Here is a 12,302-nt window from a genome sequence, read left to right on the forward strand (position 1 = left end):
TTGTGACCCTGGAAGGAACCTGAAGCTCGTGATATGACTAAAGAGTCAAGTAAAACCACAAAGTTGTTTATAAACAAAAATAACGAATTTTAATTTTACCTTGACTTGTTCTCACTTAAGTCCTTTAGATTTACAAAAATACAAAAGTAATTGTGATTGACAATCTAGAGACTCCATAATAAAAGCGTCACATTCTTCTACTGCTAACACAATAGGCTGAATGTTACAAATTGTATTTATGTAAAATCCAAGATGCTTTTGTTGAATCCAGTACCAAGTCTCCAAGCAATTGTAAACACACTGTAAATTCTGGCCCTTTTTTGTGATGATTGTTTCACAGGGAACTGGACCCTAAAGTCTCTCTCCTTACAGATGTATTTATACACTCAACAAACAAAGTGGGAATCCTTCTGCCTTTCCTCTGTTTCACACTCCATTTCTTTTCCATTATCTACAGATGCTAGTTAAGAAGCTTGGCGCTGATACCTTTCTCACATGAGATATGAGTAATCACTTCGATCCACAAGCTTGTTAGATCCTCGTCTACACTTCCATCATATATTTTCCTCAGGACGGTTGATAAATTTTACTTATATCTTCATATTTTATGCTTTCAATCATCCTTCCCTTTAATGGACCCTGAAAATAACAGAAATTATCTTCATTCAAGTCAAAAATGAATTTCTTTAGGAACTTAAAACAGATCAATAGTACCAGTCCTGACTGAGGGTTCAATGTAACCTTCACAAGCCAGGACCTTACGTCTTTTGTGCAATTTCGTTTCCAAAAGATCCCACATAAACTTGTAATGTTATTTAACAAGCACTAAACTTTAAACTAATACAATGTAACAAACTGAAGAAAAATATGTATAGTATGAACTATGTATAGTGAAATCTTGTGTATAAGTGAATGAAGTCTGAAGTTTTCTTTCCAATGGAGAATTTTTGCCCATTACCCAAAACAGCTTTATTCCTTTTAGTTCATTGAACCTAATGATCTTGCAGGCTGTTTTCATGTAAATCCAGAACATAGGGTAAGTGACAAATCAATTCATTCTGATATGTACAAAATACAAAACAACTATTTTCTATACTTACAGATTTGATGGACACTGTACAGGAAAATTTCCTTTCGTTAATACTTTCGAGGATGGCTTCATGACCTCGATATGCTCCATTTACAATTATGACTGTTTTACCTGTAGGCAAAAAGTATTAACATTTGAAAACCATACAAATTAAATATTCAACACTTCTAAGAAAAATCAGCAATTCAATTCTGATGAGAAGAAAGAAAAATAAAAAGTAATGATATTAAACCAGAAAATGTGAAAATGATTTTGTCATTTCTAGTGATTCTACTTATGATAAGATCTTCACACAAAACAAAAACCATTAATAGAAGAAATATTGCACGACACAGGAATATAAATAAATTTTCTTTAATAAAAAGCTGTAGAAGTAATTGTATTTATTTTACCTATAGCAGGTATAACAGTCTCTACATGTGTCTGATCCACCTTCATTTTGTCACCACTGTCTATCATCTTTATCACTGCCTTGTAAAGATCTATCACTTCCTAGGATTAGACATGCAATGTTTTAGCTGGATAAGTTGATTGTGAGTTACAAATTTATATTGTAAGGAAAAAAAGGACATCTATTAATATTGTCAAGAATATATAGAAATAAAAAAGACGACACTAGAACATTGTGAGTCGCAAATTCAGGTAATAATGTACAGCTAAGAAGTTTGATAACCTTCTATACATCTTTACATCATGAATAATAAACATAACTTCCTATTAAGGTCAAAACATACTAATGAAGTTAAACAGCATACTACAAAATATGTCCTAATTTTATTTCAGATATGATTCTAAGAACATCTGATTGGTTTATTTATTTTGATTTAAAGGAAAAAATGAAAAAGGAAAATTGGAAGCATTATGTAGTAGGAAAGAGCTATGAAACTGCACAAGAAAGCGATAAAAATGAAGATTTACAAATCATTTCTTAGATTTGGGTGTATTTCCATTAAGTGATAAACATACTAACCTTTACAAATGCCTTTTTCTTGTAGTACTTGTCTCCGAGTTTCCTTGTGACCACTTTCACTGTAATGCCTTCATGTAACCAGTAGTCTTTTCTGTTCATCTTCTCCTTCTTCTGTTCTTCAAACTAGTCAAAAAGTAAAATTCAGGTATACTATGGGTAAATATACATTTATTACAACTCTGTTCATAAAACCACAAAAAGTGATAATGAGACAGAAATAGCTCAGTCGTTAAAGCGTCAAATTCCAGGAAGATCTGAGATGTATCGTCGTGGCTTTTTTCTAATTTCTCAGAAGTCAAAGATAACATATCTAGACCATCCAGTAGAGTTGAAGTGATTGCAACCTTAAGAAACACATGTACACTTCAATCCATTTATTCTGAATGGAATGTCACAAGCCTCCTTCGTTATGCTCATTGAATCAGAAACCGACTGCGACTACAAAAGGGAGACCTATAACCCTTGGCATTCACATGGTGATTAAATCAGCAAAACAACTAATCCTCAATACCATTAATGTCCTGTCTGAAGACTAATGTTAAGCATGCCTTTTTAGATTTATTTAGCCGAATTTGAAAATATTTTTCAGACTTTCCATTAAGATTTCAAACTTTCCAAAATAAAACACCACTGTAGAGTTCTGGAGTATTCCTGTATATGATGCAGTTCTGTCATCACTTCTAAAGTCTGGAGTATTCCTGCATGATACAGTATCATTCCTTACCAGGAAATTACCTATACATTAAGGGGCTATATTTCATTCTGTGACTTTAGCACAATCCTCTAAACGTCACTGTTGTTCAGAGTATGTCTCAGTAGTACGCTATTTGGTGGAAATTGGAAACCGTAATTTTTGTTTCCATGCAGCATATAGGAATGTGTACTATCTGGATGAACTTGGAAGACCTGAGGTTTTTATCAATGGATTTTATTGGCATGTGTTCCACTTGTACACAATCTGGTGGAAATGGGAAGACCAGAGTCTTCTTCTATGGAGCTGGTAGGAATGTGTTCCAGTTGTACACCATCTGGTGGAAATGGGAAGACCAGAGTCTTCTTCTATGGAGCTGGTAGGAATGTGTCCCAGTTGTACACCATCTGGTGGAAATGGGAAGACCAGAGTCTTCTTCTATGGAGCTGGTAGGAATGTGTCCGAGTTGTACACAATCTGGTGGAAATGGGAAGAACAGAGTCTTCTTCTATGGAGCTGGTAGTAATATGTTCCAGTTGTACACCATCTGGTGGAAATGGGAAGACCAGAGTCTTCTTCTATGGAGCTGGTAGGAATGTGTCCGAGTTGTACACAATCTGGTGGAAATGGGAAGACCGGAGTCTTCTTCTATGGAGCTGGTAGGAATGTGTTCCAGTTGTACACCATCTGGTGGAAATGGGAAGACTGGAGTCTTCTTCTATGGAGCTGGTAGTAATATGTTCAAGTTGTAAACCATCTGGTGGAAATGGGAAGACCAGAGTCTTCTTCTATGGAGCTGGTAGGAATGTGTCCCAGTTGTACACCATCTGGTGGAAATGGGAAGACCGGAGTCTTCTTCTATGGAGCTGGTAGGAATGTGTTCCAGTTGTACACCATCTAGTGGAAATGGGAAGACCGGAGTCTTCTTCTATGGAGCTGGTAGGAATGTGTTCCAGTTGTACACCATCTGGTGGAAATGGGAAGACCAGAGTCTTCTTCTATGGAGCTGGTAGGAATGTGTCCCAGTTGTACACCATCTGGTGGAAATGGGAAGACCGGAGTCTTCTTCTATGGAGCTGGTAGTAATATGTCCCAGTTGTACACCATCTGGTGGAAATGGGAAGACCAGAGTCTTCTTCTATGGAGCTGGTAGGAATGTGTCCCAGTTGTACACCACCTGGTTATTAACTTGTTACTTAGATTGTGGTCAATTTATTCAACCTAACTGATGACAAACTGGAGCAGTAATTTGTAAGCTGATTCAACTCCTACCAAGTACTTCAAAAAGTAACTTCTGTTTAACTGTGATTGATACATTTTATATATTTTCTTCCAAAAAATAAATATATTCACTCTGCATTTGATTTATTACACTTCTGAAAAGTGAGCGACATATGTATGATTACAATTTATTACATTTAATTGAAAATAAGTGTAAAACAAGCAAGATATATACCTCCATAATTTCATCCAGTGCTGATTTTCGTTTCTGACCTGCAAATTTTGGTTTTGAAGCTTCAGCCTTTTGAAAAGATGCGCTGCTTTCCCCTTTACTTGGGACAGAGCTTTCCATGGGTTTTGTAAAAAGATTATCTGTACTGATCCTTAAACATGAAAAAAATTATGATAACAATGTAATTGATTTTGAAACAGGATATTGTAAAACTGTATACATTTTCGTTGCCTTTTGATTTCATGAATAAATCTTGCTCTCGAAAATTCACATGACCTATAATCATATGTAAGTTTTTTCTGGTTTTGTGAATTAAGAATAAGCAAAAACTCAACAAAAAAAAAAACAAAAAAATTATGAAGGTAATGATTTTGCAATATTTGGCAGTTACTACAACACTTACTTGACTTTTTCTTCTTTCTTCTTCACAAGACCTGAGAGACTCATAGTTACTAAAATAGAAAACAACGGTATGAATATATGCTATTCAGCCATTTAACAAACAATTTCTGAAATAACTTCCCTATTTGGTTCTTGCCTTGTGGTCGAACAAAAGTCAGATTCATTATTCATAAAAATTACTTCAGACCAAACATGGACAATAACCTTGTACAGACAATGAACTTTAAAGAACCTATCTTTCCCCAACTGGGCCCCTTCACCCAAAAATACTTGAAACGAAATTTGAACAAAATTCAATTTTTCCTTCGAAAGGAGTAGCATTTACCTTATTTCCCCTATTGGACCCCCTGGGGCTGAGGCTTAACATTTATACAAGATTGATTCCCATTCACCCAAGAATGCTTCAGACCAAATTTGGGTAATATCCATTTATTTCTACAGGAGGAGTAGGATTTTAAAAATTTACTTTATTTCCACTTTTGGGCCCCACCTTCCCACCACAGTGGACAGAGACCCAATCTTTTAAAAATGTTCTCATTTGGGCCTGCCCCTCAGACCCAGAGTCCAAGAATGGATATTTGATACAAACTTGGATCCTCTTCCCCTAAGGTTGCTTCTGACCAAATTTGATGAAAATCAGTTTAGTTTTTTATGGCTAGTAGCAATTTTTAATAAAAAGTTGAAGGACATCAGATGGCAGATGGATGAAATGCCATGGCAAAAACTAACTGGTCCTTCACATCAGGTGAATTAAAAATAGTAGCCATCCATAATTTACAGTAACATTCACATTTTCATTGCAAGGTCTAAACTGAAAACTTTTGCTGGCAATGAAATACATTTCATGCACTGCAAAATATATGACAGAGGATTGGAATAACTCATGATATGTTTTAATTTTATCCAGGACTTAATAAAAATGAAGTGAAATGACATTAGACCTCTGTTGGCAACTATCATCACAAAACATTCGGACGGCTGAACATAAGTTTCTTTGATTCAACTATAAATATCATTGGAATACATTGTAATTTTTTTCCTGTAAAATTTGTGTTTCCAAAAAGAAAACTTACATGAACAACATGTATCCTTCAGTGATACACTCTATGAAATTTGTTGTTCTGATTTTGCATTCAGATGAAGATGTTTCTTACTGATGTACCCAATAAAAGATTGTCAAAGCATTGTTTGAAATAGTAATGTTTCATCTTACATAAATTTACAACACGTAAAGTTCATAATTTGACAGAAGCTTGCAATGAACATGTTATAAAGGCACAAAAGTTCTGTCATCCCCCAAATTTGCCTTAGCATAAGGATATACATGTTTCATCTAGCAATTTTCATAGACTTGTACTTGAACATTTTCAAAATCATGTTATATATAGTTTTGGTAATGAGGTGAAAAAAATTTAGGCAAGCATTACCAATACATTGGTTGTGGACAGAGGGGATCACGAAATTAAAGTGTCATTCAGAGGACATTCAAAACTACTGAAAGCTTAAAGAGAAAATCTTGTAGAATGAGGAAGCTTATCCCTGACATATATAATCTATAATGCATTGTACAAATAATGGGCTACACTTATAACCCATATTAGAAATAGCATCATGGTGATAAGTTCAATTACAGATCATTCACAGTAACATCTTCACCTTTCTCTTCCTCACTCTCTCTCTTCAGTTCTGTAAACTCTGGAGTTTTAGATGTTGTGTCCTTCTCTGCAGCACGCTCAATCTGTTGCTGTATAAATTTTGAAGTCCTCTCTTCATCCGTTAAATCCATTTTTTCCTTAGTTTTCACCTGCTCCTGCTTGCGAATTGTCTCCGGGTTCCGGTCAATATACGCAACAAACCAGCCCTTTTCTGTTTCGTCTACTATACACTTTCCTGTATAAAGGGACATAATTCATATTGTACATAAACAATATAGAAGCAATTTGTTGACAATTTAATCAAATACATCATGCAATGTGCTATTTTGAAATCTGTATTGTTTAAATGTTTCTAAGGTTGGGTTATAAACAAACCTTCTTTTCCAAGCCACTTGACAAATTCTGTTAGGGTTTCCCATTGTGTGGCATTCATGTGAACATGTTCCCTGAATGCAATATACTCCTGGTACACAATATTTGCATGGACACGTTTGGTGTTGAATCTGCGACTTAACAGCTCCAGATACTCATTTGCGAATTGTCTAAATGGAAAGTATTAAAAAAGTATTACATCACAGACATGATCTAATCAGGGTTTTCCATAAGAGCCGGTCGCCGGCCAATTTGACCCTCTACTTTGATCATTTGGCCGCCTACACCAATCCAGTTCCGTAATAATGTTCCGTACACGACTACACGTACACGGCAGGCCAGCCTCCTACTTTCACTACACAGCCTGCTACTAACAAAATTATGGAAAACCCTGTCTAATTACAACAGATATTTAATATGGTGGCATACAAGCAGAGCAGCTGTATTAGTGCTATGTCAAGGGAAATAACCCAGATGGATGTCTTCTTAGTAGTAATCTAATTTTAGCACTTTTTGCCCCGAAATCATTGCATCAATTGCAAGTTCTATTTGCTGCTGATATACATAGTAATAATGGTACAAATTTTAATTTGCACTGATTTGCTAGAAAGTGTTAATATGCTCAAATTTGATTGTGCTAAATGAAGTTTAAGAAATTTCTATTTGAGTTACTCATTGGGATTTCAAGAAAGATCCTTTCTGATAAACTTCTGAGAAAAAAAGGTTGATAATTACTCTGAAAATTCATCAATGTATTTATCTGGATTTTCTGCAAAGAGCAACAGCTGTCTTTGGTGAGATTCTGATGTCATGTGACACTTGAAGCCATTCTAAAAAATAAAAATTAATAACAATCACAGATCAAATCATCTCTTTTCAATATGCATGTAGAATATGTTTCTATGTCCATATTATTTTCAAAATCTGGTCAGGAAGCTTATAGGATTATCTTCCCACCTGAAATGATACTATTAGCTTCATTATATCATGGGGAATGTACATGTTCTTGAATTTCTATCCTTAAAATAAAGTATATGCAATGGTATCAATATAATTAAAATATCACCCAATGAAGCTGTTGTTTCCTCATAAAGCTAAACATCTATGCAAACAAAATTGTGTTCTAGTACTGGACCACTACTTCACATATATTTAATCTTTCCTACACGGGGACACAATCATACATACAATGAACCAACATACAAAGTGTCAAGAATCAATGTCGTGACGATACCGTTTTTGATGTCTTACCTCGTCTCGACATTGTTTCTGACACATCTGACAAAACCATCTCAATTTCTGTAAGCCTTTTGATTTGATCCGATTTGCTATCGCCTTAGGAGTGAGAAAACCAGCTTTTTCTTTTCCCATTCTCAATCTTTCGTCAAAACACGATTCGTTCTACAGATGTCAACTTCCGGTTTCTTGTTATATATAATATACGGAAACGACGAAACGTATTCTTCCGGACCTTGTTTAGCGTTTGGAAGAGGACAGCCGTGAGATGGGTATTCGTACGAAGAATTTTTTGAAAGGTTAGATTCTAGAAAGGATATTAAAAGAAAAACATAGCGACGTGCCTTTTCTTAAAAATTATCCCATGATATGTATTTATATATTCATTACATTTCTAACTTTTTAAATGAATTTTGTGGACCTCATCTAGGGATGGATTTTGACAATACATTGTATTTGATAATTTCTTACAATGATATCTATAGTTTCTTCTCATGATATTCATTTTTTTTCTATTTTTTATTTCAGGAGTTTAACAAAATTATCTACGCTGCTATTTTCGTGTTTCCTATATATGGTTACCAAAATGACTTCAAGAAAACCTCCCGAAAATCGTATGTTGTAAATGATTTATATCCCTGGTCATGCTGAACGGAAAACAGTGGTAATATTATGAGATGAAGCGGGAAACAATTCTCCTTAAGTATTCAAAATTTCATTAAAAAAATGTCCGTGAATGGAAATTCAAAGTTGAAATACCAAGGGTATATAGTAAAACAGAAGCAAAACAATAAAAGTGAAACACACATGACAAGTCACGGTATTTATGTTGCTGTACTTCATTCTCCGATACAGGTCTCGGAGCAGGTGTGACGCAAACTACTCAAATTGATTCCAGTTTGCAATGGTTTACCTTAATATTTTGTTTGCCACTCGGAGCAATTCTCAAATGTTTGTTGTACTTTAACAAAGAGTGATCAAGAACTTTCTTTCCGTGTGTCAGTGAACGGGAAATAATTCATATTCACATATCGTTGAGGGGCTGACGGGGGTCACTAATTTTCGAGTTTCGTGTGGTTACAACTCAACTACTCTGGGAACAAGTAAACTTACTGTTGATCCAGATGAAGTTACGTTTCAGCATGACGTAGATGGTATGAACGACACTTGATTTTAGCCAGCTATGTATTGTTAGCAACGAAGTACAGCAATAAAGATAGACTTATAAACACTTGCTACTTTTGGCTCTCAACAGAGTTTACCATGGAATGCTGATTATCTATTAGTAAAAGTGTTTTATTTCATATGCACTTTTCTTGCTTAAGACTTCAATTTCGGTTAAAATCCATATTGTCGTGATGTAATCTGTCACTAGAGAACCTGTGTGTATAGCAGTAAGCCATGAAACTACCGGGAATCATAAGAGACGTGTACTTTAGTTAAACTATTACGCATATTCACAATAAGTATCGTTTATATTCACAATAAGTATTGTTTATATTTACAATAAGTATTGCCTATATCCACAATTACAGGTTATATTCACAATAAGTATTGCTTGTATTCACAATTATAGCTTATATTCACAATAAGTATGGCGTATATTTGCAATTATAGCGTATATTTCTTTTTCATTTGGCATCAATGGGCGCCCATAGGTAAGTGTTATCATCACTTCCTAAAACATATACTGTTATATTAATCGTCAAAATAATGTCTGCCAGTCTCATAACTGACAAAGTGACATTCAGAACATCCCCGATTACCGATGCGCAGTTTACAAGGAATCAACACGTTACAGAATTGTTTTGTACTTAACCGATCAGCAATGCGTCTGTGGATTATCAACTGACATAAGATTAAAGAACTTGTATAAATAACAAAATGTTGGTAGATTAGTGACTACTCTCTGGTTTGTTTTGACCCATGTATAATTGGTTTGATATTATCTATTCACAGCGTCTTGCTATTTTCTTGATCAAGTTGGATGTCTTTCTGATGACTGTATCCTCTGTTGTTGATTGAAAGTCATTGTTAATGGTGTCACTTGTTGTTCTTTGCAATTATTCGTTAATAATGTCACCTGTTGTTAGTTGAAAATCTTTGCTAATGGCGTCACATGTTGTTTGAAAGTCTTTGTTACAAGTGTCAGCTGTTGTTGACCGGAAGTCTGTTCTCTGCTGTTATTTGGAAGTCTTTGTTATTGGTGTCAACTGTTGTTGGTCAGAAGTCTTCTCTGTTGTTCTTTGGAAGTCTTTATTGGCATCACCTGTTGTTGATTGAAATTCTTTGTTTATGGTGTCAACTGTTGTCTGTTGTTCTTTGAAAATGTCTTTGTTTGAAAGCCTTTGTTTATGGTGTCAACTGTTGTCGTTTGAAAGTCTTTGTTACTGTACTGGTGTCAACTGTTGTTGGCCGGAAATCTGTTCTCTGTTGCTTTTTGGAAGTCTTTGTTGTTGATGTCAACTGTTGTTGGTCAGAAGTCTTCTCTGTTGTTGTTTGGAAGTCTTTATTGGTGTCACCTGTTGTTGGTCAGAAGTCTTCTCTGTTGTTGTTTGGAAGTCTTTATTGGTGTCACCTGTTGTTGATTGAAATTTTTTGTTTATTGTGTCAACTGTTTCTGGTTGAAAGTCTGTTAAGAAATATTTCCTACAAGACAAAGCAAGTTATCTTTTCTTGAGCACATTTTGTTTAATTTTCATTCGTAATGATCTACACTTATGTATCATTATAGGGGATGGCATTTTGATAGTATGCACAAAATGAATCAGGCCGAGATCTGGTGAGAGATGCCAAATGAGGTCATTGCTTAAAAAAACATGCAATAACAGCAACTTGATTTCTTTTAGTTTTCCTTCTGCAAAGTTTGACAACTTCTTATATTGACTCATAAATCAAGTAAAGATTTGGAAATTGAGAACTGACATGCTATCTAATATATTCAACTGGTAGGACTTTCCCTTTAGCCTAAATAGCTTCCTTTGATATATTAAATTGTCAGTTCAGGTGCCCTCTCACACAGACAGAATACATTTCCTTACCCTTTCCTAATGGACATTAAACAACAACTCTCAAGTTATGATTCCTTATAAAATGTATTTGTATAAGAAAACATGGACAAGTCTAGCAATGTAAAACAACTTACTAAATCACAGCTTATAAATTGAATCATTACATGTCATTTTATGATTTACATAAAATCAGACAAACAACTTGCATGTACATTTAACAACATTCATTATTCTTATTCTTGATGGGCTAATTATAAAATTATCAATAATAAAAAAAACACTACTATCAAAAATATTAAATGTGAACTTCATGGTGTTTTTTTAAGACTGGAGGAAATATATGAAATAAAATAATATCTTCATTTATTTTAAAATAATTGCTAAACAAGTTTTTTTTTCAACTTATACTAATTGCTAATGTTGGCCTGATTGTAAATGCTAAGAGATATTTACTATGGAAGGAAAGTGGAGAACCCAGGGTAAACCCAAAAGGTTGGGCAGGTTATTTTCATGTTTGTTTGGAGAATCTTATCCCCCAGCAGCTTGGTGAAAGGTGTGTTACCAGTGTGCAAATTGACCATCTAGGCTGTTATAGGGTCATCACTGTGAAGTCATTGTTCCTTCCTAAATTCTGCATTAATAAATGTGGTACACTGCCAGGTCCTTATGGGAAAATGTGGCAAGAATTAGCTGAGAAGTTATCCATATTGACCAATCATGCTATAAAGGGACTTTTCATCACTACCAAATTCACTGGATGTTGAAGAAGTTGCCGTTGTAAATAATCTGGTGTCTCATGCGAAGCAGTGGCAAACAAAAACAGTCACTGCACTCACAGCTTTAAGTGAAGAGCAGTCAGGTGATGCAAAGATAATTCGAGGTTGAACTTGACAAGTAAGCGTGTATTGTAAAGGAGGTCACAAAGGGAGAAATAACGATCATAAAATGACACATTTTTAAAATTTGTATACTGATTAACATTTGAAATATTAGAAACTGTGTGCAAAAGTTGTTAGATAATTACATTTCACAGTAAACATGTGTTTACCGTCTTTCTCAATGTAAACAAATGTCACTACCTTGTTTTTGAATTTATGAATTGGATAGTTTCCTGAACAATTTGAGGGGTCAAACTGGACATTCACAATAGACTATCAGTAATAACATAGCATTGGTCTAGATATATTTGGGGGTGAAAACAACATGCTCCTTCAGTTTTTAATCACATATTTTTTACTGTGATGTCCAATTAACTATGGAATATTTCATTTTTGATGACTAAAAACTTAATAAATTAATAAGCCAATATTCTGGTTGATACTTGTACATATTTTCACAACATTTTGAATATATGCTGTAAAAAATCTCTTGATCATACCTTGGTTGACTTGTTAAAAGTGTAATCAATTAATTTTACTGCAT

The 12,302-nt window shown here is 34.5% G+C and overlaps 1 protein-coding gene across 1 annotated transcript; it reads right to left on the reverse strand.

The window, feature by feature from the left end:
- LOC132555388 (DNA/RNA-binding protein KIN17-like) lies at positions 1 to 8,035 on the reverse strand. The gene is made up of 10 exons (XM_060219736.1): positions 7,885 to 8,035; positions 7,369 to 7,463; positions 6,637 to 6,803; positions 6,263 to 6,496; positions 4,608 to 4,656; positions 4,208 to 4,355; positions 2,061 to 2,183; positions 1,483 to 1,582; positions 1,101 to 1,201; positions 1 to 639 (listed from the first exon to the last, which is right to left on the reverse strand). Exons 1-10 carry the CDS (start codon positions 8,002 to 8,004, stop codon positions 568 to 570), a joined length of 1,209 nt encoding a protein of 402 aa, XP_060075719.1. The 5' UTR covers positions 8,005 to 8,035; the 3' UTR covers positions 1 to 567.
- Positions 8,036 to 12,302: the final 4,267 nt, after the last annotated feature.

This window comes from Ylistrum balloti, unplaced genomic scaffold (genome assembly GCF_031769215.1).
Source record: "Ylistrum balloti isolate Yb309-2 unplaced genomic scaffold, AGI_CSIRO_Ybal_v1 Utg370482, whole genome shotgun sequence".
NCBI classification, from domain to species: domain Eukaryota; kingdom Metazoa; phylum Mollusca; class Bivalvia; order Pectinida; family Pectinidae; genus Ylistrum; species Ylistrum balloti.

What these genes read in the sequence shown, in the direction of transcription:
- LOC132555388 (XM_060219736.1), bottom strand. Translation starts at nt 8,004, where the DNA reads ATGGGAAAAGAAAAAGCTGGTTTTCTCACTCCTAAGGCGATAGCAAAT. An exon ending in AAGAAAGAAGAAAAAGTCAA is followed by an intron (nt 4,356 to 4,607) that starts GTAAGTGTTGTA and finishes TTCATGTTTAAG; the next exon opens with GATCAGTACAGATAATCTTT. An exon ending in GTACAGTGTCCATCAAATCT is followed by an intron (nt 640 to 1,100) that starts GTAAGTATAGAA and finishes TGTTATTTTCAG; the next exon opens with GGTCCATTAAAGGGAAGGAT.